Raw genomic sequence first — 27,793 nt, 5'->3', positions numbered from 1 at the left:
CATGAAAAGGTGCCCGTATATTAGGACGGTTGGAAATATCCACAAACTGACAGGAAAAATGTGTAATGCCCTCTGAGAGGACCTTCAAGAGAAATGAGTGCACCGATAGTAGCTTGTGAGAAATGCTAGTCCAAGGGATAATGACTAATTTGTGACATCTCCTCTCAGATCCTGGACGCGGTATAAGGCTTAGCGATCTAAAGTGCTATCGGAAAACAACTTGAGGAAGCACCTTCGCAAACAAATTTGTGAGTTTATACCGTGTCTTGTAGTAAACCACATCAATAGTCTCATCCAAGATCTTCTCTCGAATGAAATGGTATTGAATCTCAATGAGCTTTGACCTAGCATGAAACATTGGGTTCCGTGCCAAAGCAATGCAACTCTCATTGTTGTAATGAAGTGTTGTAGGACGTGTTTGAGGATAGCAAAGCTCCCCTAGTAACCTCCAAAGCTACATCGACTCACATGTGGTAGAAGATGCTGCTCGATACTTTGTCTTTGTGGAGGAAAGGGCAACAATGGATTGTTTCTTGCTACTCCACAAGATAGCATTAGCATCCAAAGTTGAGTAATATCATGTCGTTGACCTTCGTTGGTCAATGTCTCTGGCCCAATTTTAATTTGTCTAGCCCGTAAGAACCAAAGGTAAATCTCCAGTGCTTGTTGGATAATGAATACCAAGATCGGGGGTTTCCCTTATTAGGAATCGTAAAATCCACATAGCAGCCTTCCAATGTATCATTTTAGGTTCACTTATGAGCCTAGCCAACAAACCTACAGGAAAGCATAAATTAACCCGAGTATTAAGAAGCCAAATCAAGGATCCAATCAATTGCTTGTAGCGGGTAGTATTTGCTACTTGAGAATCTGCATGAGCGGTGGCCTTCCAAATTTGATTTATTGGAGAGACATAGCCTTGCATCTCTCTATCTTAAATGTGGCCAAAAGCTCTTGCACATATTGTTGCCAGGAGATGAGAATTCCCCTTGGGAGTCTAGTAAATCTCATGGCCCAAAAAGAAATGGACAGCCCATATCCGTCATCTCGAACACCTTGTCTAGTGCTGTCTTAGTCTCTTGACCTTCTTGGCATGGTCACATGTCAAAATAAGATCATCCACATAAAGCACGAACAACACATGTCCTCGAGTTGAGGTGTGGGCATACAATTCGGGATCGGAAGAGGAACGTCGATACCCCAACTTTCCTTGGAGAAATGAGTCTATACAGTGCATGGATTGCTCACCAAGGCTCCATTGAGCATCAACAAGAGTGTGGCTTGTTTGGAGACTCACCAAAGCTCCATTGAGCATCAACAAGTGGGCATTCATCATCATCACCAGAAATCTGATCTGAATATACTTTGAACAATCTGTGTGGACTGTGCCTATGAACATGCTTCTCTCATTGGTTGAGATTCAAGGTGAATAGCACTTGTCAAGTGGCATAGAGCATGGATGCATACCAAGGAAGGTTCTTGAAGGGTATACCTTGCTATTGCTCTTGTGGGAGCTCATGTGTGAGCTGTAATAGAGGTGTACAGATCTGAATACATAGGGCTGAACTGTCATTGAAGTTACAGAGACATTATACACTTGTGATGTCTGCATTTTGGATGCTCTTTGGCATGTACATTGAGCTTGAATGTAGCACTTGATGCTTGGTAGAAGACATGTCATATTTCTTGGGTATTTTGACATAAACTTGGAGCTTAGAATGGCTTGATCTGAGAGCTTGTGACATGCTGAAAACTTTAAAAAAAATTTGCAGACATAAAGCACTAATTGGTTATTCCTGAAGAACTAGTTGATTTGGTTAGTCCCATAGGTACTTAAAGACTTGGTATGTGATTGTTAAATGCTTGAGCATTGGAAACGGAAGTGATGCAAATGTTTTATGGTTTTTTGGGACTAAAATTAATCCCTGTTGCCAGTGCATTGGCTATTTGAAATCTGGGAATGTATTTACGGCATTCATATATGCTGGTTATATACTGTTTTGTGATTCTATGCCTATGCACGACTTGACACATGTACTAGCAGCTATCTATGGAAGTTTGGGACATGTATATGGGTACCACCTTGCCTATTTGGAATAAGTTGCATGTCATCCCTTCCTTGAATCGGAATGGAAGAGCTATTGCCAAGGAGAATCTGTCCATGTGAAGGTCAGAAATGGGCAATATTTACTGCAGAAGGAGTCACATGCCGAGAGGTACCACTATCAATAATCCACTCATGAGGGTGTGGGGTTGTCAATGCAACTTCAAAAGCCCTAGGGGTCGATGCCTCGATCACCTCTAAGTGGAGGAAGGCAATTAATGAGGGAGCAGACACCGCTCTTGAATCCTTTGAAGACTTCTCCTTCTATTCTTGTCCTTTTTCTCCTTGTGGGGGCAATTCTTCTTCTAGTGACTTGTCATGCATAAGTGGAATCCATTTTTTTGTCCTTCTTCAATTTGTCCTCCTCCTCCTCCTCCTTTTCGTCCTTCCCTATCTTTTGAGAGGACCAACCTATCAATGCCTCCGATTTGGAAGCAGTTGTCCTTTCAATTGTTCTCGAGTACTTGATCGTGGCTTGGGAGATATAGCTAGAGCTTGATCAAATATACAATCAAGTGACCATGACGAAGCGAGTATCTCTGGAGGTTTAGACAAGGACTTTGAGTCCTAATAAATTTGTGAAAGCAACTATTGGAGATTGCTGAAATTAGGGCCGATAAATAGGACAAGAAAAATGCCCAAAATAGTGCAGGTTGGTTGCATTTAATGGAACCGATTGGACAACAGCTGTTTGACTGCAGTAAACTGGTCGACTGTGCCACGTGGCACCTGTGCTCCCTTACGCCTGCTGTACGAATTGAATCCATGTGGACTGCTTGGAGAAATTGCTGCAAAACTGCTCAAATTTGAAACTGTGTGTCCAGGAAATGCCAAACTCAACACCCCCTCTTAGATCTTGGACATGGTAGAAGGCTAAGGGATTTGGAGTACTGTCGAAGTAAAGCCTGGGGAATTGCCTTGGTAAACAAATTTGCAAGATTATCCTCTATCTTACGGCAGCTGGAGAGTGATCAGCAACAGTTGCTCTGCTGTTAACAACTGCAAACTGCGGGTGGAAGGCTTGAAACAGGTGCCAGACTGTAGATGACAGCAAGGGACAGCTGAGACTGTGATGTCCTACGCGAAAGGGGTGTGGGCAGCAAGCTGAAAACACATGAAACTGCAAAAACGAGATCTATCACTGAATGGAAGGCAACATACTTATTTATAGAAAGTTTGGGCCCTCCCAAGTGGGTTTGTGCTTATGGGACATAGACACTCTCTAGGAACACATTTCTTTTAAATAAACAAGATTACTTCATTAATTAAGCATGTTTTGGGACTGTTTAAGTGAAGCTAATGTATTTTTAGCTCAACATCCCCTCCCAGACCCAACAACAGTGCCATGAGAATGAAGGCCAGTCAAACCCTTTTTCTTTTTCCCCAGATCGAACTACTTCCATTCCTAAGAAATAAGACAACAAACCAAGGTCTGTCATCTCAAAGGTAGCACTAAGCTTTGTCTCAATTTCTGCGATGGCAGCAAAATCTGAGCTTGTGATGAGTAAGTCATCAACGTACAACAGGATATAGCTGACTCCCTCTGCAATAGATCGAACATATAAGTTTGGGTCATAAGGGGTAGAATAGTATTCGTGAGTTTGCAATAACTTATCCATCCTATGGAAGTAAGACCGCAACGCTTGCCGTAAAGAGCTTTTTGCAAGCGGAATACCTTATCCCACGGGTTCGTAGAAGGAAAGTTCGGTGGTTGCTCCACATAGACTTCCTTCTTGAGATAACCATTCAGAAAGGCACTCTTGATATCCATCTGATGTATCGGTCAATTGTGGTGAGCGGCTAGCACAAGAAGCAACCGGAAAGATGTCAACGGCTCAATAGGGGCAAAGGTCTCTTCATAATCAATGCCATGCTTTTGTCGAAATCCTTGCACTACAAGGCGAGCCTTGTACTTGTCTAAAGTCCCATCAGCTTTTAGCTTGGTCCTAAAAATTCACTTTGTTTCGATGACTTTCTTGTGGCTCGGACGATCCACCTATGTCCAAGTCTCATTTCGGTCAATACTCTCTAGCTCTTTCTCCATGGCCTCTCGCCATTGAGGTTGCTAAAGAGTATAAAGCCTTCTTTACGGAAGTGGAATCCTGATCTTGCAAGATATGAGTGATCAAACAGTAATTAGTGTAAACAAGCTCAATGTGGTGTGCTTGGTTTCTTCGAGAACGTTGTGGGCCATCATGCGGTTGCTACTCCTCAAGGACCCCTGCAATCCTTGCATCACGAGCCCAACAAGGAGGAGGCCGGATCTCACCTCGTCGCTCGCTATCTGTTGAAGTTTCTGGAAGGTCCACTGATGGCGGGGAGAGCAATCAATGAATTTGGTGGTTGAGAACTAAGCTCCTCATCTGAAGAAGAGTTCTCAAGGGGCACAGGTGCTAGAGGAATAATCATTGGCGCCCAACTATCACCGGGATCTCCAAGAACAAGGTGTTCCGCAAGACCCCTTTGAGGCTTGAACTTCCACAAATCGAACATCACGGCTCGTGTAGACATCCCGCTTAACAGAATTACATAATCAATAGCCTTGAGACTACGAGCTATAGCCCACAAACACTTGTTGTGTGGAAGCTGCTTCAAATTTGTTACGTGTCTTCAGGATGCGAACATAGGCATCACACCTAAAAACCTTGAAATAAGAAACATCTAGCTTAGACCCAAAGTACGCCTTAGATGAAGTCATACCAACAACAACGAAAGTAGGGGAACGATTAAGGATATGAATTGCGGTTGCCACAGCCTCAGCCCATAGACATAGAGGTGTTTGACGATGCTTCATCATGGTACAAGCCATCTCGATCACGTTGCAATTCTTCCACTCCAAGATGCCATTTTCTTGAGGGGTGTTTATATTTGCAAACTCTTGGTGAATACCACGATTTGCACAAAAATGAGCAAGCTCATTAGAGACAAATTCTATGCCCTTATCGGATTGTAATGTCTTTAGTTTCCGGCCTGATCGGTTCTCCTCAAAGAGCAACCAATCCTTAAAATTTGGAGAAAGCCTTCGACTTCAGCTTCAAGAAATAAGCCCATGTCATCCTACTGTAATCATCCACAATTAGCATGAAATACAAGCCTCCTCGAAGGGACTCCATCCTCATCGGTCCACAAAGATCTGTAGAAACAAGCCCAAGGGTGCTGAAGACCACCTCCAAGCCTTGTTGGGAATAACATCACGAGTTTGCTTTCCACGGATGTAGGATAAACAAGGCTGTTGGCTCACCACAATATTCGGCAAACCTCGAACAACAAGCTGTCCCTTTGATGCCTTTCGAAGGTAATCATAATTGAGGTGGCCAAACCAAGCATCCTAAAGCTCGGATTGAGTTTGTGAGGTAAGAAGAAGAGAAGTCAAGGTAGAAGAAGACCACAACTTGTAGACTTCATTTTCCTCATAACCTGAAGAAAGAACCTATCTCGATCCACAATTAAGAATCTAAAAAGAATCCTCATAAAATTCAACCAAGAGAACGAGGGTACATATCTTGGTCATTGAAAAGAGATGGTACCGGCACATAAATTACCTTGGATGTATGGCCACCACCTCGCCCATTTGGAATAAGATGCATGTTATTTTGTCCCTGTATAGGAATAGATAAATTGTCACCAATGAGAATCTGGCCATGCAAAGGCCGCAAATGAGCAATACCTGTTGAACAAGGAGTCATGTGCAGAGAGGCACCACTATCAACAATCCACTCTTGTGTGTATGGGGCCATCAACGCAGCATCAAAAGCCGTCAAGGTCGAATCCTCAATCACCTCCAAGTGGAGAAAAGCAGCTAATGAGGGAATAGCATAGTGACAGGAAACGACTGGAACGGCCCCCCGGCATGTGGAATCGCCGTCCTCGGAATGTATCCGTCATGGACCGCGTTTCCAAATGATGGAACGTTGCATTCCCTGTCTGAAATGGGACAGGGAACGCCATGTGGCAAAACTTACCTGCGCCCAGTCGCGTCCTTCTTCCGCCTGCATCCTGCTCCCGCCTGCATCCTACCCCCAGCCACCTTCATTCTCTTCCTTCTTCTTCTTTCTTCTCTTTCTTCTCTTCCCTCTCTTCCTTCTTCTTCTTTCTCTTCTTTCTCCTCCCACCTCCAACCTCTTCCTTCTCTTCCTTCTTCTTCTTTCTCTTCTTTCTCTTTCTTCTCTTCCTTCTCTAGGTTTGGCGTTTCCGTTCCTACTTACTTCATGAATTTTGATTTTTTAAATGTCGTTCCCGTTCCCACGTCCCCGTTCCCTAGGTTTGGCGTTCCCGTCCCCGTCCCCGTCCCCGTTCCCCATTCCCCGTTCCCGTTCCCCGTTTTATGTTTCTATGGGGAATAGCCACTGCTCCGGAATCCTTAGAAGATTTCTTCTTCTTCTTCTCCTTGTCGGGGAATTCCTTCTTCTAGCGACCAGTTTTACCATAGATGTGACAAGTAGACTCCTTTTCTTTGTCCTTCTTAGATTTGTCCTCCTTCTTCTTTTGGTCCTTTCTCTTCTTCTGAGAGGATTGACCAACCAAGGCCTCAGATTTAGAAGCATTGGTCCCTTTCAATTGCTCCTCTTGATCCAAGACCATAGGAACCAACTCTTTCCATTGAAGAGTCTCATATCGCTTTGAAGCAATCAAGGCAAAATAAAAACCACCGAAGCGGGGCGGTAACTGTGAAAGAAGAGTTATTGCTATGTCTTCAAAAGTGATTACATTCCTTGCATTTTGAACTAGCATCTGGTGAATATTTAATATCTTATATGCGTAGTTAATACTACTCCCCAACAAACTCATCCATCCACCTCCCTTTTCCATCTTTCACTTTATGGATCCTCCTTTATAAATCTGCCTTTGCCTCACTTACCATCTACTTGATGGATCCACCTTTTTCTCACCTACTGTGTTAACATCTTTATGATGCACTTGTGAATATTAATACAACCTAGCTATTGAGGCTATTAAGGACATTGTGCGATACCTTCTACACTCATTGTCCTCTCACTACAAGATACAGGCCTCATACCGACGCTCAAAGTGACGGAAATATTCATAAAAAAAATTACCCCCATTGTCGCTATACACGTTGGTAGTAGCGTCTCCATAGAACTGTTGCTATTTGCGTCGTTATTAGCGTCGCTATTTGCGTTGCAAATAGCGTCAATGTGAGAGATAACAGATGTAGTACATGAGAGAAATAAAAACGTGGGAATGCGAGCATTGAGTTTATCTCAATGTTCTTGAGCCTTTGCCAACTCCACCTTATCACTGAAAGAGAGTCGAGACTTGTCTCACGAAGGACGATGAATAGCCTTGATAACAAGCTCTGCCAAATCATAGGACTCCATAATGGCAAGCATCATGATCCGCCAGATGCGGTAATTCTCGCCATCAAGCTTTTGATCTGATGGAAGAGTTGGTAGGACGGGCATATTCCTGTTCATGATCGCCTGAAACTTTGTCTGGGCCTTAGAAGATACCTTCATCTACAATGCTTGTACAAAACACAAAAAGCACTGTGAAAATACGGTTTGCTAGGGCTCTTGTTCGCTCGGCTCACTTCTTTTTCACCCACCGGAGGCAATGAAAACGTAAAATCTGCACTTGAAGGCCCAAAATGCAGCCTTCTTCCTTCTCTAACAGCAAAAACCAGCAGCAGCTTCAGCAAATCTTTTCCTTTCTCGCACGCCCACAGTCGCCTCTTGGCCTTGTTCTGATGCGCAACCCTCCTGCTCACACTTGAATGTTGAAAGCATAGCCTTGTGTCATGCTGAAATCTCCTCCTCAAATGGGTCCACCCTAGGTCAGTCATTCAATGCTCTAAGACCATGTTAGAGTGAAGCAATGCGGAAGCGAATGACCAAGACAAAGTGTGAACAGAGAGGGAGAGAAAGAAAGAGAGTAAAACATTGAAAAACTACAGTGAGAAATGCTATATTAGGATGTAGAAATATACACGGGTGCAAAGAGAATATCTGCGTATGTCTCCACCTTGAAGATCTGAGTCTCCGTCAGCCTTTAGGGTAGTCTCCATGGTTTGCGGCTGAAATTTGTGAAAACAACTGTTGGAGACTGGTGAAATCAGGGCTAATAAATAGGCCAAGAAAAATGCTAAAAGTAATGCAGGTCGGCTGCATTTAGTGCAGCCAACTTGACAGCAGCTGTCCGATTGTACTGTTTGATTGTAGCAAATTGGCCGATTGTGCCATGTGATACCTGCGCTTCTTGACGCCTAGTGTATGGAGTGAATCCACGTGGACTACTTGGAGAAACTGCTGCAAAATTTCCTAGATCTGAAAATGCGTGTCTAGGGAATGCCAAACTCTAACAAGAAAGAGGAAAGAATGGATGTGGGCATTCAAATTGCCCCAATGTGGATGTACCATAACTCGGCATTCTTATCTAAAGAAAGCTTAGAGGTAACATGAGCTACAAGACGGTCTATGGCCTTGGTCACGAGCTCCGCCAAATCATAAGACTCTAAGATGGCAAACATCATTATGTGCATGCGGTAATTCTCCCCATTGAGCTTTTGATTTGAAGGAAGAGCCAGCAACACGGGGACCTTATGGTCCATAATAGCTTGAAACTCTGTGTCAATTTTGGTTGACATTGTAAAAGGAATGGCTTGCACCAAAACAAGGGCAGCCCCCCCTTTGATTCCGAGCACGGTGTCGGTGTGTGCTAGGGCTTCCTCTGCTTGTTCTCATCAATGTATCTCCTTGAGCTGAATCTCTCCCACCAACACCTAAAAAGCAAATGAGGAGGGTAGGCTGCTAGTGGGGCATAAATAGCCCAAATAAAATGCCATAAAATAATGCAGTTGGCTAGCAAAAACTGGTAGACCTAATCAACAACTAGTCAACAACATCATAAATGCATAAAATAATCTGTGTTGACCAGCCAGCCTGCCATGTGGCATAGTCGTCTACTTGAAAAGGTGCCCATACATTGTGTTATTGGAAATGCCCACAAATTGACAAGAAAAATACGTAATGCCCTTTGAGAGTACTTCCGAGAGAATTGATTGCACCAATAGTAGCTTTAGAAATGCTAGTGGAGGGGATGACTAATCTCTAACACCGTGGACAATAGCATGTTAGTAAATACTGTTGACAATTTCAGCCATGGTTTATGTTGAATTAATGCTTTTCTATGGTTGATAGTGAGAATAGTTGAGAAACATGAGTTATGGATGCGTCGAATGGGTTTCTAGCAATAGTTCTTGATTGTTTCCCAATTTTATCTAATGATTATATTGGCTGAAAATTTTTAGTAGGATTGGGGCATATGGTGGGCTTTGGTGGTCAATTGGTGTCAGTTTGGACCTTAAGATAGTTGTTTGGCCACTAATTGTAAGTGGTGACACTAGGAACTAGCAATTAATGCTAGTCTAAGGGTCAACAGAGGTTGGGGACCACTCCAGATTGCAAATGGCCTAGCCAATTTAATTATGAATGGGCACATTTAATTTTGGGTAGGGTCCGAAGGACTGAAATTAATTTTCAGAATTATTTAATATTGAAAATTTATTTAATTACTGGATAATGCTAAAAATTGGGTTGAGAAGGCTACCACTTAGTGAAAATACTTATCCAAACTGAGAAAACGTTTTTTGAGCTTGGTTTAAGCCATTCAACGAGTTTCTACCTTGTAGGAGAGAGAGGGGAGGTGTTGCAGATCAGATTTCTGATAACAAATTCAGCCATTGTTGCAGGCGACAGCAGCCAAAGGCCCTAGGAGATTAGACACTAGTAGGAGAAGGACCATCAGGATCAAGTGGCAGCATTTGGAGGTTGGCAATAGTATTTTTGGGCCTCTCTAGCAGTAGTTGGCAGCTACGAGGGCAGAATTGATAGGCTGCGGGCAAAATTCAGCCATTTCCTGTGAGTAATCTCTGAATTTTCTCCTTTGGTATTCTCACACCTATTTCAGCCCATTCTTAGGAGATCTTAGCTTACCTCAGGCATTGGAATAGATCTCAGCTAGATTTGGTGGCTAGTAGGAGGATTTCTGCTGTAAACCCTAATTTACAGCAGTAATTAGAGTTTAGCAGCCCTCAAGTCTTGTGCCAATAATCATACACTAAATTCAACACCTAAAATTTGTGGAATTGTTAGGGAATTCAGATGCCAGCCCATTCTTTGTAAATTTGGGGCAGTATTTGGCCAATTGGGGTCCAATTAGAGCAAGTCTTGGGTGAAATTCAAGGGGCAATCGGCCTAGTTTGTGTGCTGATTGCATCTACACCATGGGGCTTTTGGTTCAGCCAAGCAGATTGTGGAATCTTTGCTTGTACGCAATCCATTAATGAGTAAAGTTAAAGAAATATCAAAAGGGGCTTCAGTTTTGGGGCAACAGGGTGCCTACTATCCAATAATTTTAAGGTGAATTGTGCATTTTCAGTTTATGTTTATTTGTTGATTGCTGTAATTAAGTAGTTGATTAGGAATTCCCACCCTATCCGAAAGGAAGGTTGGTTTCAAGAACACTGCAAGGCGCACTAGTTGTTGGGGCTAATTGGGTGTTGGTTGTTTGAGATTAATTTGTAAAGTGTAAGTTTCAGATTTGTGAATTTTGTTGCTTGCTGTAAATTATGTTAAATCAGGTCACATACCACCCTAGCTGAGAAGGAAGGCTGGTTCCACTAACCATCCTTGTAAGTAGCACTAAGATATCTCAAGACATGCAAAGCACTACTCTAGTGAGATTCACAAGGTGCGGTAAAATACTATGAAAGAATGCATGTGCAACATGCAAGATTAGTTCGGAAATTTGTGAGCCAAAGCAGGCTGTCCATCACCTCTCAGTAAGAAGTCTCATCATCGGGTGTAGAATCGAGATCCTTGGTTAGTTTAAGTATTGGATCAAACGGGGTAGCCATTGAATGGACACCATTAGGAAAGGAGTGATTAATCAGCTGCAAGGTGTGAAGAAATACCCTAACATAGAAACATAAATGAAAGTGTACGACAAAGCATTAAATCAACAGAATATAGTTAGGGTTAGGGTAACTCATAGACAATGAACATAGTGAAGATTTGAATGAATGAATGAATACTGAATATACAATGCTTATGCAACAAACAAACCATGTAGGGAATGAGAACTATACTGTGAACTCTTGTATCTCAAGGACGGAGGTAGAGATAACGAGTTCGAGAGTGTGTTGTATTCTTGATGGATCCCGAAACAAAGCAAGGCAACCTCTAAGATGTCGCACAGTAGCAAATGCAGCAGAGGATGTACTGGATCAGTGTTAGACGTGTAGAGGAGAGAATAAAACAGTCAACACAGCAACAGCTGATGATGTGGCAGCCTATTTGGCAGCTTGTAGTGAAAACGTAAATGATGATATGGGAGCGTATACGGCAGCCAGCTGGGGTAAACTCAAAAAATCTGCAGTTCACTAGGACAGGGTGGCAGCCAACAGATGAAAATGCAGCTGTAGATGCCACATGGCAGCTGGCGGTAGTAGGCGAGTAAACAACAGCAACATCAAGGGTAGATAGCAATTGTAGGAGGTTCGGACTGTGTGATGAAGGTTGGAAATAGGCCTTGGATGGGTATAGACAAGATTGGGCAGCTTTGGTTGAGATGTCCTCCACGAACAGGGTGTGGATAATGAAGCTAGAGGGCCTAAAACCGACAAAAACAAGATCAAGCTGAATGGAGGGCAGCTTGTCTGTTATAGAAATTTTTAGAAGATCAAATCTCTTCCTCTTTGAACTCTTTGAAACCACTACGCGTTTTAGGTCTTTTCATTAATTAAGCATTGTTGGGGTTGTTCAAGAGGCTAATTCCGCATGTAATGCTTGTTTTGGCTCAACATCCCCTCTTAGGCCCAAAAGATTGAGCTAGAAAGGAAGGCCAACCCAAAGTTTTATTTATTTTGGTGTTTTTATCCCAAGACGTCCCACCCCAAAGCAGCTAGGCCATCAAACAAAGGGTGCACATCGGTTGTTCAGTGGCCTACCAAGGCTATAGAGGTGATGGTTATCTAGGGAGTTCAAGTAGTCACCCCAGAGAGCCTAGGGCATTGGATAAAGGGTGCATGTTGGTTGCTCGATGGCCTATCAAGTCTTGCAAAGGCAGATAGAATCATAGTGAACTCTTTGTTTTTGTTTTGTTTCATTTCGTTTGTTTGTTTTTAATTTAGAGTGTTTGTTTAAGAAGTATTTTAAATACTTTCGTTGCGACACAAAACTACTTCCCTCGGATCGATCTAACTTCATCCCCAAAACGAAAGACAATAAACCAAGGTTTGTCATCTCAAAAGTAGTATAAAGTCGAGCCTTAATTTTTGCTATGGTAGTAGAGTGTGAGCAAGTGATAAGTAAATCATTAACGTAAATCAAGATATAGCTTCTTTCCTTTGAAGTGATGCAGACATATAAGTTCAAGTCATAAGGGGTAGAATGGTATCTGTGAGTCCTAAGGAACTCATTCATCCTCTGGAACTAAGATTGGGTGCTTGTTTCAGTTCATAAAGAGCTTTTCGCAAGTGAAAGACCTTATCTTTTCAATCAGTAGAAGAAAATCTGGGTGGCAACTCCACAGACTTTCTCCTCCAGATAATTGTCGAGAAAGGCACTCTTGACGTCCATCTAATAGATCAGCCAACCGTGGTGAGTAGTGAGCATAACTAACAGACAAAATGATATCAACCGCATAGTAGGAGTAAAGGTCTCGTCATAGTCAATGCCTTGCTTCAGTTGAAACTCTTGCACCCTAAGGCGAGCATTATACTTGTCTAGAGCTCCATCAGCCCAACCTTTAGCTTGGTCCTAAAAATCCACTTCATCTCGATGACTTTCTTGTGGCTTGGAAAGTCCATCAAGGTTCAAGTCTCATTTCGATCAAGACTTTCTAGCTCCTTGTCCATGGCCTCTCACCATTGGGGATGTTGAAGAGTCTCTTGCTAACTATCCAATTTAAAATGCATCATGTGATTAGTTGTAAATAGCGATGTAAATAATGCCTGAGGCGCAAGTTGGGTAGGTCTTCTAGGCCTCTTTGGAGTGGAATTAGGTGAAAGAATCCTTGAATCCCGCATGGTCTGCTAGTACCAGCGAGGTAAGGAGTCTCACGAAGGGGCTCTAGGAACTGAAGGATCTGTGGGTGTGTCAGAAGCGGGTAGTAGACCTAGCTTAGAAGGCACTATCTTTGAGGGAATAATATGAGGAAAGGGTTCAAAGTTGAGTGTAGAAAACTATACAATATCCCTCTCATCAAACACTACATCTCTTTTAATGATCACCTTGTTTATCGGAGGATCAAATAGACGATAGGCTTTTGCTTCGCAGGAGTATCGTACAAAGATTAAGAGATAAGCTCGGGGAGTAAGCTTATCTATCTTATCATCAAGGGTGTATGTGTGAGTGTAAGCACAACTCCCAAAGACTCTAAATGAGAAACTACAAGCCGAGAGCCAAAAAATGCCTCATATGTAGTTCTCTGAGAGACTACACTTGGGCACTGGTTGAGGATGTATATCAAAGTGTTAGCAGCCTTGACCCAAAGGCGCTTAGGAAGCTCTACTACGAATAGAGCATACCATATTCATGATGGTCCGGTTTCTATGCTTTGTGACTCCATTCTGTGAGGGGAGTTGGTAGAGGTAAGTTGGTGGGAAATGCCATGCTCCAATAGAAACTCGGAAAACTCGTGGTAGATAAACTTGTCTCTATTGTCACTCCTCATGCCTTCTACATGATGACTAGTCTAGTTGTCTAGTAGCAACATCCAAGCAAAGAAATATGTAAAGGCTGTTAAAAGGCGATGTACCAGCGAGACAGTAGGGTTTGTGGGGAGGAACACAGAGTAAACTTGGCAAACGCTAAGAAGAGAAGAGAAAAGAGAAGAAACTCTGATGAATGGAATGATGATCTGAATCATGGAGTGAATGTGATACAAGGGAACAAGGGTGCCGTAGCACAAGGAAGACGATGAAGACAGCCACGAACCACGAACCGCAATGTCCTCTTGAAGGGGTGTGAGGGTAGTGGAGAGGCTGGAGAGAAGAGGTGACGGACTGAATGAATTAGGTAGCCTATAAATAGGCAAGAGACTATCTAGGGTGGCGCCCGAAGGGAGGGTGTGGGCTATCTAGGGTAGTTCCCCATTGTGGGCCCCCAATCTCTTTTTGGGGCTGTCCATTGTGAAACCTAAACGCAAAAGGCAAAACACGAAACCCAAAACGCAGAATGTAGAACACAAAATTGCGGGTGAAGGGTTTCTCAACACCCCCTCTTAGGCCCAAAAAGGGGAAGAAGAGGAGTGAGGTGGAGATTCAATGCTACATGCTGAAGAATGCTCATGCAGTAGGTGCCACTTGGACAATGTCCCTCGTGGGGAAATTGTTCACTTGCCCAAGCATCCTAGTACAAAGATGATGAAAACATGCAATGCATAGGAGGAATGTCGGACTTTGTGTGGTGTTGAGAACCATAAGGATATGCTCGTACTCGATCTTGGGAGTTGGCTCTATGCTGACCAAGTGATTGAGGCAAGAAGAAGAGGAGAAAGAAGATGTAGAGGATTCCTAAGATCCAAGATTTCCACTTGAAAGGTAACCTGCAGTAAAGAACAGTAGATGGAGTGAACTGGAGAACCTAAAACTCAATCTTGGGAGAGAAGCCACTAGCTTCGTGCATCCATGCGGGAAGGAATGCGAAGGCCTCGTCACCAAGTCGCAACTAAACCTCCAAGACCCCGATCTAGGTAGATCTTGGAGATCCTGGGTATCAATAGATGAGATGACTATTGGAAGGAAGCCAACCCATCCAAGGGTAGAAGAAGAAGGTAAAAGGCCTCTGCCAGGGTGTGTGAAGGATTAAGCTGTGGGTGGGGATCCCCTTTGAAACTGGAGGAATAGGAGCCCCCTTTGAAGTCGCACTAGATGTAGATGCCCCCTTGAAGGGCAAAGAAAGATCATCCCTCTTTGAGGTAGATAGGAAATCCAAAAACTCATGAATCACAGATTTCAAAATGTCTGAGGATGAAGAAAGTGCCGTTGGTCGTGCTGAAGAAGGTACCTGGGGTGGCGAAGAACTCCTAGAGGTGGCCTCTCGAAGTTGAGTAGGTGAGGGTGAAGGGAGGGGCTCAGACTGAGCAATGAGTGGGCAACAGTTGCTGCTTCTCAATGGAGCAGACCGAGAAGTCGAAGAAGAGGAAGGAATCGAGCAGCCACTGTCTCTCGAAGGAGTGGATTGACAAGGAGACGGTATCAAACAATTACTGTCTCTGGATGGAGCAGATTGTAGAACTGCGGGCCATGGTAGCCACTGTACTCGAAAATAGGTGGGAGAAAATTGCCATTGGCATTGCGACAATCTCTAGGAGGTCGTAGCGCCAATCGATTGTCCATGTGCTCGAAGGGACTTAGTGCGCATTGGAGGCATCTTATTGCCTTGAGCATAGTACTTTGATAGCCGATGCAGAACTATCTTTGTGGCCAAGAAAGGAGAGGTGGCAAAGGTAGTGTCGGGTGGGAGACGCATATACTCCGGGGGGTGGGGGAGCAAAGGTCAAAGTTGGCAAGCATTGGTGGTAGGAGCACCTAGTAGATTGGTCATTTGTTGGTAAAGAAGCCATGGTATCAGTGTGCCTTTTTGAAGAAGGAAGAGGTTAGCCATGAACCATGAATTGCAATGTCCGCTTCATGGGGTGTGAGGGTAGTGCAAAGCACGAACCGCAATGTCCGCCTCCAAGGGTGGGAGGGTAGTGGTAGGGTTGGAAGTGAACTGTCAGTGGGAGGAGGATGCTACCAGCAGTAAGAGGTTGCAACAACTAGTAAGAGGTTGCAACCAGTAGAAAAAGGCAAGGTACAGTAGTATGGTGGAGTTGTCGGGCTGTACAGAACAACCACCAGCAGACTGGCTGAGCCCGCTAGATTGCAGAGAACAACTGCCAGTAGTCTGGTTGAGCTGCTAGGTTGCAAAGAACAACCGCTAGCAGCAGGGAGGAGCCGCCACCGGCAGAGAATAGCTGCCAACAGTCTAGCTGAGCTGCTAGCAGGAGGGAGGAGCTGCCAGCAGTTTGGTTGAGCCGCCAACAGTAGTAAACATCTGCCAGCAACAAGGAGGAGCCGTCGATAACAGAGAATAGCCACAGGCTGATTAGGAGGAGCCGCCAGTTGTCAGTAGAGTAGAGCAGGCAGAAAACAACAGGTGCAGGGGAGAGCAGCCGCCAAGTAAGTGTTGATGCAGCGGAAGAAGAAGAGAAGTGGATGCCGAACTCGCCACCGGTCTTTGCCTTCACTAGAGTGGAGGATCTTTGCCACTTTTTGAGCAGATCGCTCTGATACCATATCAAAAGATGATGTACGAGCGAGACAATAGGGTTTGCGGGGAGGAACACGGAGTGAACTTAGCAAACACTGAGAAGAGAAGAGAAGAGAAGAGAGAAGAAACTCTGTTGAATGGAATGATGAAGATCTGAATCTTGGAGTGAATGTGATACAAGGAAACAAGGGTGCTGTAGCACAAGGAAGATGATGAAGACAGCCATGAACCACAAAGTGCAATGTCCTCCTGAAGGGGTGTGAGGGTAGTGGAGAGGTTGGAAAGAAGAGGTGATGGATTGAATGAATCACAGCCGTAAAGAATGAGTGACAGAGACAATTTATAAATAGGCAAGAGACTGTCTAGGGTGGCGCCGGCTATCTAGGGTGGTGCCCTACTGTGGGTGCCCAATTCCTTTTTGGGGCTGTCCACTGTGAAACCCTAAACGCAAAACGTAAAACGTGAAACGCTAAACGCAAAATGTGAAACCCTAAATGCAAAATGCAGAATGCAAAACTGCGGGTGAAGGGTTTCTCAACAAAGGCATTGGACTTATGCTTGAGAAAGTACCTCCACATACATCTAGAATGATTATCCATAATAAAAAAGAAGTATAGTGTGCCGTTTAAGGCGATGGTGGATATCGGCCTACAAAAATCAATATGAATCAATCTAAGAGGCGCCTTAGCTTGATGTGAAGATTTTTGAGGGAAAGGGGTTGGTGCTACTTCTTGAGTTGACAAGCTTTACAAATATCCGGTGAAAGTTTCAGATGTGGAAGATTATCAACCATTTTTTGACATGATAACTCATAAAGGGAGTCGTTTCCAAGATGTTCTAAGTGAAAATACCAAAGACGCTCAGTGCTCATAGGCTCCCGTGCAGCGGCTAAAGCCTCGAAGTGATGGAACTCGGAGCTCTCAGTTGTTGGCTCGAAAGGAAAGTCACGTGGTATAGGTCACTAGGCTATACCTTACCGCAAGCAATCACTAAAACAGTCTGAGAGTCAAGGACCTCAACGGTGGTCGGTGCTATGAAGAAGACTGCTAGTTCCAACCAATAAAGCTGTTGAAGTTTAAATGGATAACAAGTTCATCTCAGGCTAGGGGACATAGCAGACATTATCCAATGTCGTGCGATTCGAGGCTTGGTTAGTGGAAAAATTGATGCGAATGAGGAGTTATTCCCAACTCGGACTCTCTTGGTTGTAGGGCCTCAGGAAATGAAAATGTTCTCGATGGGAGTCATATGATGAGTAGCTGCCCTATCCATAATCCAAGAAGTAGTTGAAGTACTCAGTTGTGACGAGTGGGCCTCTGCAGTCATCTTATCAAGTTGCAACTCACAGATATGGATGAGACTCACATCCTCAAATGTCTGTATAGAGACGACGTGGGTCTCTGCATACCACTTAGACAAGCCAAGTACTCTAGCGTTGAGAATATTATCGACTGTGATGGCTGATTTGGTGGCAGTGTGGATATGGTCTCGCCAGTGCCCCTGCTGAGGATTGCCACCACCTTGCCTCCCCTGTTGGGGGTTGCTTGGCGAGGGTTTGAGTCTTAGCATTTGATCTTGTGCCTCTTGCCTTTGCTTGGCGAGGGTTTGAGTCTTAGCATTTGATCTTGTGCCTCTTCCCGTTCCCATCTCCGTCCCCGTTCCCGCTCCTTGCTCTATGACAGGTGCAATCCATGACAGGTTACCAATATCCTTTAGTAGGTTGTTCAAGCAATGAGCCATACAATATGAAACTGTGATATGTGGATAATATCCCTGAATAATAGCACCTGCTGCCCTATTTGCAGGCTCTCCATCTGCAACAAATCCCACAACATGCTCTGGGCCAATAAGCTCAACACCTGTAACCCACTCTGCTGCAAGTACATCTGCTGACTTTCCTGTCCCCGATGCATCATGTGAAGATATAAAATACATTTCCCCACGAGAATAAGCAACCATACCATGAATGGATCGCTTGCGTGTATCACTCCAACCATCAGCAATCAAGGAAACTCCATTTTTAGCCCACATGCTCTTTCTAGTCACTGCTGCTTGCTCAACAAGGCGCTTTTCCTTGTCGAGCAAAGTGGTGCGTAAGGTCTCTGATGATGGAGGTACATACGAAGGGCCATACTCACCAATCTTCTTGCACATCAATTTAAAATACTCTGACCTGGCTGCACGAAACTGAATGTGGTCATGATAAAAAAAGCGTGCCACTGATGTATCCACCTCTTCCTTCTTCTTGGGATCCCAACTAGCATCAAGTGTGCTTTGTCTACGTGCAACATGTGGCGTTGTTGATGCCATGGCCGATGCAATGCCTGTAGTAGGTGTGGAGGTAGCACTTCCTGATACTGACCCTGCTCTAGATGCATCTGATGGGGATGGTGTCACAAAAGTTGCAGGGTCAACTGCAACACGTCGTGGTCTAGATGCAAGATAAGCTTGTTGACCTGCTACACGGTCACGAAGCTCCCTTTGCTTCTCCAAGGTCACATTTGGACAAAACTGCACCTCTGAATTTGGCTCATGTAGGAGATGAGCTCGGACCTGATTATGCATAAATATTAAAATTTAAAATGGAACAAGTGGCAATTGGTAGTCCATATTCTAATATTTAAGTAACTTTGAAAAATTAAAATCAATAAAAATTTGAAATACAAATGCTCGGCTCAATGGATTACCTTGTTTGCTCCACTAGTTCGCTTGTATGGGCAAAGCTTGCAAGTCCATGGTCGAGATCCTCCACCACTCAAAGGGCGGTCAGCATTTACTTCTTCCCACCATGACCAATCATCAGACCTTCTTCCTCGACCACCAACCCGACGAGCGGGGCGGGAAGATGAAGCCATTTATGATTTCAGGCTGAAAATTGAAGGCCTTAGGTTAAAGAGTCGAGAGAAGGAAAATTTGAAGGCTGAAAATGGATTATTGAAGGCTCGAGATAAGGGAGAAGGCTCAAGAGTCAAGACTCACTCAAGAGTCGAGAGAGAAGGGAAAGGGAGAGAAGGGAGAAGAAGAAGAAGGTTCATGGAAGAAGGAAGAAGAGAAGGGAGAAGTGAAGAGAAGTTAGAAGGAAGAAGAGAAGGTAGAAGGAAGAAGAGAAGGAAGAGAAGAAAGAATAAGAAGAGAAAGAAAAAGAAGGAAGAGAAGGAAGAGGTTGGAGGTGGGAGGAGAAAGAAGAGAAAGAAGAAGAAGGAAGAGAGGGAAGAGAAGGAAGAAGGTGGCTGGGCCTAGGGCAGGAGAACTGGGCCAGGCTGAGGCGGGAGCAGGCTGCAGGAGAAATGGGCCAGGCGGGTGCAGGCAGGAGCAGGCGGGACGCAGGCGGGAGCAGACGGAATGCAGGCGGGAGCAGACGGAACAGCGCGGGCGCGGGCAAAAACTAGGCGCAGGCACTTGCCACGTGGCGTTCCCTGTCACGTTTCAGACAGGGAACGCAGCAGGGAACGCGTTCCCTGCTGCGTTCCCTGTCTGAAACGTGACAGGGAACGTTCCGTTTTTGGGAAACGCGGTCCGAGCCGGAAACATGCCGGGGACGGCGATTCTGCGTGCCGGGGGGCCGTTCCGGCCGTTTCCTGTCACTATGAATGTTGATAATATCAATTTTTCTTTGGTACATTCTGCCACCTATGTTTTAGAGGTGATTGAGGGTTTCCTTAGGTCTCACTAGCAAGATTTTGGTTTTGATTTTGGATTTTGATTTGAGTTTTGATTTTGTTTGCCCTTTCCTTGCTGACCCTTGTGAGAAGAAGCAACAAGAGCTCCCTTTGTAGAGGTCAAACTATGAAATTGATTGAAGAATTGAGCATAGTGCAATAGCCCACACTTGTATTTATAGAAGGTGGGCATAGTTGGCTGTGAGATCATCTGCTGCACAAAATTGAAGTATTTTCTTGGCAGCTTGTTAAGAAACAATGTGATCTGATCGTTCGAGGACTTGGGAGTCTTCGTGGTAGAGAACTCGATAAGAAGACACCGATCCTTAGCAAACTTGACTTTCAAGTCATCCCGGTTAGTGAGTGACAGGTTCTATCTCGAGTTGCATAGCGGTTAGTCAAGTATGTCTAACGCTCAAATGCTAAGTCAAATGTTGAAGCTATGAATGAAATTTAGGTAATAGACCTTGCATCAGTAACTAGCATGACAATAATGGAGGCATTTCTAGCCTTCCATGAGTGGACAATGTCGTATGGAACAAGTGTGGGATTATGTTGGGTTTCCAAATCTTGCACAATATCCCATGGGTTCTATGAGTCACACACATGTCTCATTAGGTTTGACCAAGTGAAGCTCGACCGATTAAAACGAGTCTTGTCACTAAAGGCATGTTTGGCTGATGAGGAGGAAGAATCATGAGGTGTCGGATAGGTGAAATAAGATGGATGATAAGGTGGTGGTGGAGGGGGATAAGTAGGAGGTGGGTAGGCAGTAATAGATTGAAAATGTCCAATGGGTGTTGATTGATGTAGAGGCACTAGAACATGAATGTTTTCATAAAGTATCGGTGGAGGTGGAGGCAACGGGACATGTAAGCCTTGTCTAGCTGCTGGCTAGGGCAACAAAATGATGAGAAGGCCCACTAGGTAATGCCATGAAGGCAAAGTGTGGTACCAACTAATCCACACTCGGTAATGGTTGGGTGGCATTCCCAAGCCTTGAAAATTTGAAAAGTTTGTGTATGGGAGGATGAACCTCCATCATGGAGACACCACCAGGTTGAGGAAAAGATGAGGTCCTAACGATTGTGCCTAAGAATGAAGGATCCCTTGATGTGATATGTGATGACATGAAAGGTGCACTTAGTGGAGGTTGAAAGGAAGGGTACAATGGAATTGGTGGATGGGATGGGTGGAAGATTAAATGGATTTGTGATTGTGTAGTTGTGGGAAATGAATTAGGTTCCTTTTGTCCATTAAATGAAAATGATGAAAAAGATGATTCACCATAATCAAATTGACCATGAGATGTGAAAGCTGAAGGGAAAGATGAAGAAGGAGCACTCATTAATGAATCTTGCAACTTTTGCGTATCTTTTCTTGAGTTCAAATGGCAAAACCTATCTTCTTTAGGGCTTATGAACCAATACTTGGTGTGAAGAGTTTCTTTATCTTAACCATTACCAAATCTTGTGGAAAAGTGGAAGTAAATCCAAAAGATTGAGAAGTATTGATTTGCATATCTGACATAAAAGTGAATGAAGGTGGAGACGTGCAGGGAAAGAGTCCCCTTGTGACCCCTATGGCATTTTTCCATGCGGTTTTGGAGGATGGAAAAGGAAGAAGAGAAGGGGGAAAGAAGAAGAGAAGATCCAAGTCCTAAATTAAGCATCCCACACCTTGCTAATAGAGAATTACATCAAAGCAGTCCCTAGCATCATGAAGGCTCAATTTCAAACTTGTTTCCATAGGAGTAGCAATAGGCTTGCACTCGTTGAGATCAAATTGTTGCAATAATGTTTGGATTCTCAATATACTTTGTTTGACACAAAGTAATACCTTCATCACATTGCCTAAAGTGAATGCCCAAATAATGATATAATAGATCCAAATTTGAGATGCCACAAGCTGAATTCAACTCAACTTTAAAATCAACAATATGTATCTCATTAGGACTAGTGAGTAGGATGCCGTCAACATGAACCACAATGATCAGAGCCTTGTCACCCTCATGTCTAACATATAATATGCTCTCAACAGAACTATTCTAAAAACTACGTGTAGTCAAGTATGCATCTTCTAGAAACTAGGTGTAGGAAAACCCTAAACCATACAAAGCCTTTTTCAATGTGTACACTTTGTGTTCTTGCCCTTTTTGCTAAAAACCTTTCAGAAGTGCAAATTTGATGTCCAACTAATGTACATTCCAACCATCATGAGTTGCCAATGCACAAATGCTATGAATAGTTCTCATAATCAAGTGAGAGCAAGTCTAGTTTTGTAGCGATTAGTACTACGATCTGGCTTGTGCTTTAGCTTGTAAAGCCACTTGATGCTATTGGCCTTCTTGCCTGGAGGCAAATCACATACGAATCAAGTACTGCTTTTGATAATAGCATCACACTTGGATTTCATAGCAGCCAGCCAATTTTTTGAACTTAGTGCCTCCTTAAAAGACACAGGCTCATCCACATCACACAAACTAGTGTGAAGATATGCTAGGGTTTGCAGAGAGAAAACACAGAATGTGCAAACATGTTTGAAACACAATAAAGAACGAGAGAATGTACAAAATGCTCAAGGGTAGAGCTGTTCAATAGCCAATGACTCGTGGGAGCAAGCTGAGGGAGGTGTTGATGTGTGTTGGCCACTGGAGATGAATCCCCAGTAACCGCTAGTAGGAGTTGAGACTGATCAAGGGAAGTGCTGAAAACAAAAAAACGAGCTGCTGTAGATGCAAATGCAAATCAGGCCGATGCTGGACATGGAAGGGCAGCAGGGTGGAGACCAGAATGTGGCAGTCTCTAGGGCTGGAACCGAGAAAGTGTGTACATGGAAGGAAACAACTTTTATTTAGAAGGAAACAGTTGCTATGGGAGCAGGAGCAGAAAGCCCTTCGGAACAGCATTCTCTTGTTCCCAAGGGTTCGGAATGAGGTTCCTTTTGACTATGTTTGTGTGTTCCACTTGGGTTTCTTTACTGACTAGAATTTCCACTTGGAAACTCTTGTGGGTGGGAATATTTCAATCGGTTGATTGCTAGATATAATTTGAAACAAGGGCAGATGTGGTAAGTTGCATCTGTCTAGTACATTGGATACCTATCTTATTTCTGCCGTTGGACATCATATGGGGTGGATAACCCAATGATAAGTCAGTTTTGATTTTGAGTTTGCAAATAGTTCATAAAGGGTGTGACATATTTGCTATTAATTTTTAAGCAGAACTTTTTTGAGATTAGGCCATTTGTTCTTGCCATTCAGAACAGCAAGTTTCCTTTCCTGATCCGTGCTCCTTTTGCCTTGGGAAATCTCCTACTTAAATGAAGTTATTCTAATACTGCTAAGGAATTTGCTGCATTTGGTGGATTTAAATACTTGTTGGACCTTCTGAAACTGCTGATGAGGAAGATGATATTGAATGGCTTTGTGGGGTGAGGCTCTTTGTGAATCGTCTGCTTCTCTTTGTAGTGTGCTTGTGTTGTATGAAGACTGTTTTTGTGCGCTTATCAATCAGCCTCCATCTTGAGGTATTTTTGCTTATGACTCTAGGAGACTCTTCACTCTAAAAGGGAAAACAGAACATTATCAAATTTGAGAACAGGAGGTTAAAATTTGAAAATTGCTGATGTTAGGTAGGAAGGTCTCTTTTATCAACCCATTTGCAAATCAGAAAAAGGCTGATTCTATTTCAACCCCTAGATTGAGGACTAAATCTTAATTATTTTCTCCCATAAGCACTTCCTTTCAAGTGCCCATGTTCAGTGCTAATTGCTATGTTGTTTCTCTCAGAGGGGTCCTTTGGTGGCACGAGAGTATGATCGCCTTCGTGCTAACAAACCAGCTGCAACACTCGATATGTCACGCTATGGACTGGAGCCCCCTCCACCAAATCGGCGCAATGATATTAATGCATGGAAGCATGCTCTTCATAATGCTCAAAGCCAGCTGCAGCATCAGACCCTCAGGTTTTCTACTGCAGCTAGCGACAATCTACATATAATTGCCCATTTAGTGCAGTCTGCTATATTGATGCTCACTTCCTTCTTTTGAGCTGTGGAATGTCATGAAGATTTGGGTTTTCACAGACTAAAGAGTTTCTTTGTTCCTTTGGCAGGCTTGAAAATCTTGAGTTAATGCTGAAATATGGCAGTCAATCTTGGACAATGCATAAGCAACAATTGGAGGCCTTCACAGCAAGGTCCTATCCTTCATCCTTTTAGTAATCTGTAAAGGTATCACCAGCTGTAAGGAAGCATAAAAATTTAGGTTATTTATTTAGTGGCCGTGTTGAGAGATAAATGATAAATTTTTTTAAACTTAAATGTGCAAAGTGATCAATTTCTTTTGTAAACTTACTCAACATTGAAGTGTTTGCCTCTCCTTTTCAAAGCTATCTTTCCCTCCCCTGCCACACCCACACCCACACCACACCCCCCCCACCCCCCCTTCTCTTACCTGCCATCACTTCCCCCATCTTCCCAGCCCACTTCAGCCTGAAATACACACACACTTTTTAACATGCGCTCAATACGTTTATTTTATTTTATTTTTCAAAAATTTTGGGTTTTTTTTTGGGGGGGGGTCTGACAGTGTGCAATGGAAGTGGAAGCATACAATAAACAGATGAACACTGAAATTACTGAAAAGTGAAAGCAGAAATTAGAGGTGATAAGAATGGAAATTATATACCAGCTGTGTTGTAGGGTGTTGTCTGTGGCAGTCAGAGTTTCAATTTCTTCATCTGTATCAATGTATGATGTGCCCCAAGGTACTTTGGGATCTTGAATACAAGAAGTCTCCACTTTGAGATGCATCCCATTCCTAGATGCACAAGAGCTGCAGTTTGATGGTTATTTAAGGAATCTTGAGCTTCTTCCTCAGTTTACAAATCACATACTAGTACAAAATGCTTTTGGTTACGGACAAAGCAACTGAGATTTACAAAAACATTGAGCACCATGGTCAATGGCCACATTTTTTGAGTGCTTGGAACTCCAAGATTATTTTCTAGGGCAAGGTGTTCTTATGGAGACAAATTTGGGGAGAGCTTGCAAGTACAGAAGACTATGCACATCATGCCTATGCGTGTGTCTGAATTAGATTCAAATGCTAAAGTTTAGGATGTAACATATGATATAGTGGATGCTGGTTAGTGTATCTGTGGGAGAAGTTTTGTCATACACAAAAGGTCTATCCTTTCATGTATAGTAAATACCCATTCCTCATGGGCAATATACTATCCTATTTGGAAGAGAAACACCAACATTGTGATGTGATCAAAGGCAAAGTCCTAGTTCTACAATATGATGCAGCAGCCATTCAAAAGTGGGAGATGGCAAATCAAGTAGTGTTGGCTGCTTTCATTTTCATGGTCTTGGAGGTGGTCTTTTCTTCAATAGTGAATACAAAATTCCTGATGTCTGTCTCAAGGACAAGAATGGTAGGATGAAAAATCTCCATCTTTCCAATTCTCTTTGGACCTATCTCAAGGACAAGAATGCTTGGAGGAGCAGGTTGTACATTTCAAAATTGAAGGGCCTACCATGTCTGATCAAGTGGGAGGAAATTGGACATCCATGGATCCTGATTATATACCCCTTCATTCACGAAGGGGCCTTTGTGTTTTCAACAGGTAATGGTCAGGGACGGGGACAAAGGAAGCAACAAAGAGGGGGACTGCAATGGTGGCGATAGCAACAACTAACACAAAGGATGGCTATTGTAGTTGAAAAGGTCACATCTATCGAGATCATTACTAGTGGATGGATGATCAGGCGACGGGTTTTGAGCTTAGAATCTACTTGCAAGCACAAATGAAATGGAGGAATAACAACAATCCCCATCTCAAGATGGAGGAAGACCTGGTGGTCCTCAATTTTGTACAGAAGTTTATGAATACTACCCAAGACTAATGCATTCAAAACATCTTTTGTCCCGAATAAAGGAAATACTGCAATCTGAGTGTCACCAAATGATTATGAAACTTGATGTGCTTGGTTCTCAAATGGAAGATCAAGTCCATGAAATAGAGAAGTTGGCAAAGATACAAGAACTTCAAAGTAGAATTGTAGCAGCCCCAATACTCTATCTTTGCAAAGGATTCCAAGACTGTTGGTTGCTTTCAGCTAGATCAACAAACAAGTACTCAAAGGGTGAAGCCATATCAAACTCAGCATGGTCACTTGAATTTAATAGGATTGAAGCTGTTCTTAGTCAAATTCAAGTGGAAGGACCAATAAATCAATGAATTTGGGGCATTTTCCATCTCTATGCCTTTCTACAATCTTGCTCTGAAGATTAAAGCATTGAGATTACCAGAGGTTGAGAAATTTCAAATTTCTCTGTTGTAAACCCTAATCTATAGCAGAAATTAGGGTTTAGCAATAGCCTCGGGAAGCGTGCCAGAAATTGGAAGCTCTAAGACTTGGATTCAACAGTGCTGAAGTTGTTTTTAGCCTATTCAAGTGGAGGGACCAACAAATCATTGAATTTGGGGCATTTTCCATGTCCATCAAAGCGGGTGAAGGCCCAATTGATTGCCCGAATCAAGGGGCAAGTCAGATTGAAGATTTACTAGTCATTTTGGATAGCAAGGGAAAGGACAAAGGCAAAAACACCGAGGATAACAAAGATGAGAAAACGGACAGCCAACATGCAAAGAAGAGTAGTGTGAAGATAGAGGAAGTCAATGTAGTCAGTCACGAGAGTGATAGTAGCAATGATGTACTCTCTGTCTTTCTTTTAGTGTATGATCATTGATTGCAGATTTTGATGATGACATGCATACTTGCATTCTTGATTTAGGCGCCTCATTCCATGTAACATCACACCATGAGTGACTTTGTGACTACCGTGGTGGTAGACATGGTGTTGTTTACTTAGGGGACAATTATACATGTGACATTATAGGGATTGGCAGTGTGCAGTTGGCATTTCAACATGGTTTAGTGTTCACTTTGCATAATGTGAGGCATGTATCCTAGCTCAAGAAGAGCTTGATAAGCATAGGATAGCTAGATGATGAAGGCTATCATACCATTTTTGGGGATACCAAATGGAAGATATGTAAGGGCTTTAGAATTGTTGCCAAAGGCTCTAAAAGTGATACTCTATATCCATTACATGTATCTAGTGTATGTGCTCATGTTGTCGCCATAACCGAGCAGCCAAGTGTGTCTTTGTGGCATAGCCAATTGGGACACATAAGTCAAACTGGAACGAAAGCGCTTTCTCGTTTGGGTTATTTGCCATGTTTGAAGTATATGCTAATTTTGACCATTGTGATCATTGTATTTTTGGCAAGGATACTCAAACATCACATAAAAAGTCTATTTTATTAAAATCTTCACTTTCAGAGTTGGTACATTTAGATGTATGTGAGATGCCAAGGTTGTCTCTAGGGGAAAATAAATATTTTTATCACTTTTGTTGATGATGCCACACGCAAACTATGGGTTTATCCGATCTGTTGTAAAGATGAGACTTTGGATAAGTTTAAAAAATTCCTAGCATTTATTGAAAATATGACGAGCAAGACATCAAAGTGTCTTCACTCTAACAATGGTGGGAAATATGTGTCCAAAGCCTTTCAAGTCTTTTGTGATAGCCAAGGGATAAAAAGGGAACTCGTTGCCTCTTATAATCTGCCTCAAAATGGTGTTGTAGAGTGTATGAATAGAACTATTTAGGAGAAGGTCTATACCCATGCTGAGTTTGTTGCATTATCTCATGGATTTTGGCCAGAGGCTGTTAT

The 27,793-nt window shown here is 43.2% G+C and overlaps 1 protein-coding gene and 1 pseudogene across 3 annotated transcripts in view; one reads left to right on the top strand and one right to left on the bottom strand.

Moving 5' to 3' along the window:
• The window catches only part of MOS4 (modifier of snc1,4), a 112,210-nt gene that overhangs the window by 29,630 nt on the left and 54,787 nt on the right, over positions 1-27,793 (top strand). For all 3 annotated transcript variants that reach the window (XM_087692492.1, XM_087692489.1, XM_087692490.1), the window contains exons 2-3: positions 23,830-24,005; positions 24,155-24,238. In XM_087692492.1, the coding sequence (XP_087548618.1) occupies positions 23,830-24,005; positions 24,155-24,238 (260 nt within the window). The remainder of the gene's footprint in view (positions 1-23,829; positions 24,006-24,154; positions 24,239-27,793) is intronic.
• On the bottom strand, positions 18,080-19,780 carry LOC148025389 (uncharacterized; annotated as a pseudogene).

This window comes from Lygodium microphyllum, chromosome 14 (assembly GCF_053477565.2).
Source record: "Lygodium microphyllum isolate KBCC chromosome 14, Lygodium_microphyllum_v1.1.10, whole genome shotgun sequence".
NCBI lineage: Eukaryota > Viridiplantae > Streptophyta > Polypodiopsida > Schizaeales > Lygodiaceae > Lygodium > Lygodium microphyllum.
Note: the sequence above shows the minus strand (reverse complement) of the source record. Positions and strands in the feature narration are given on the sequence as shown.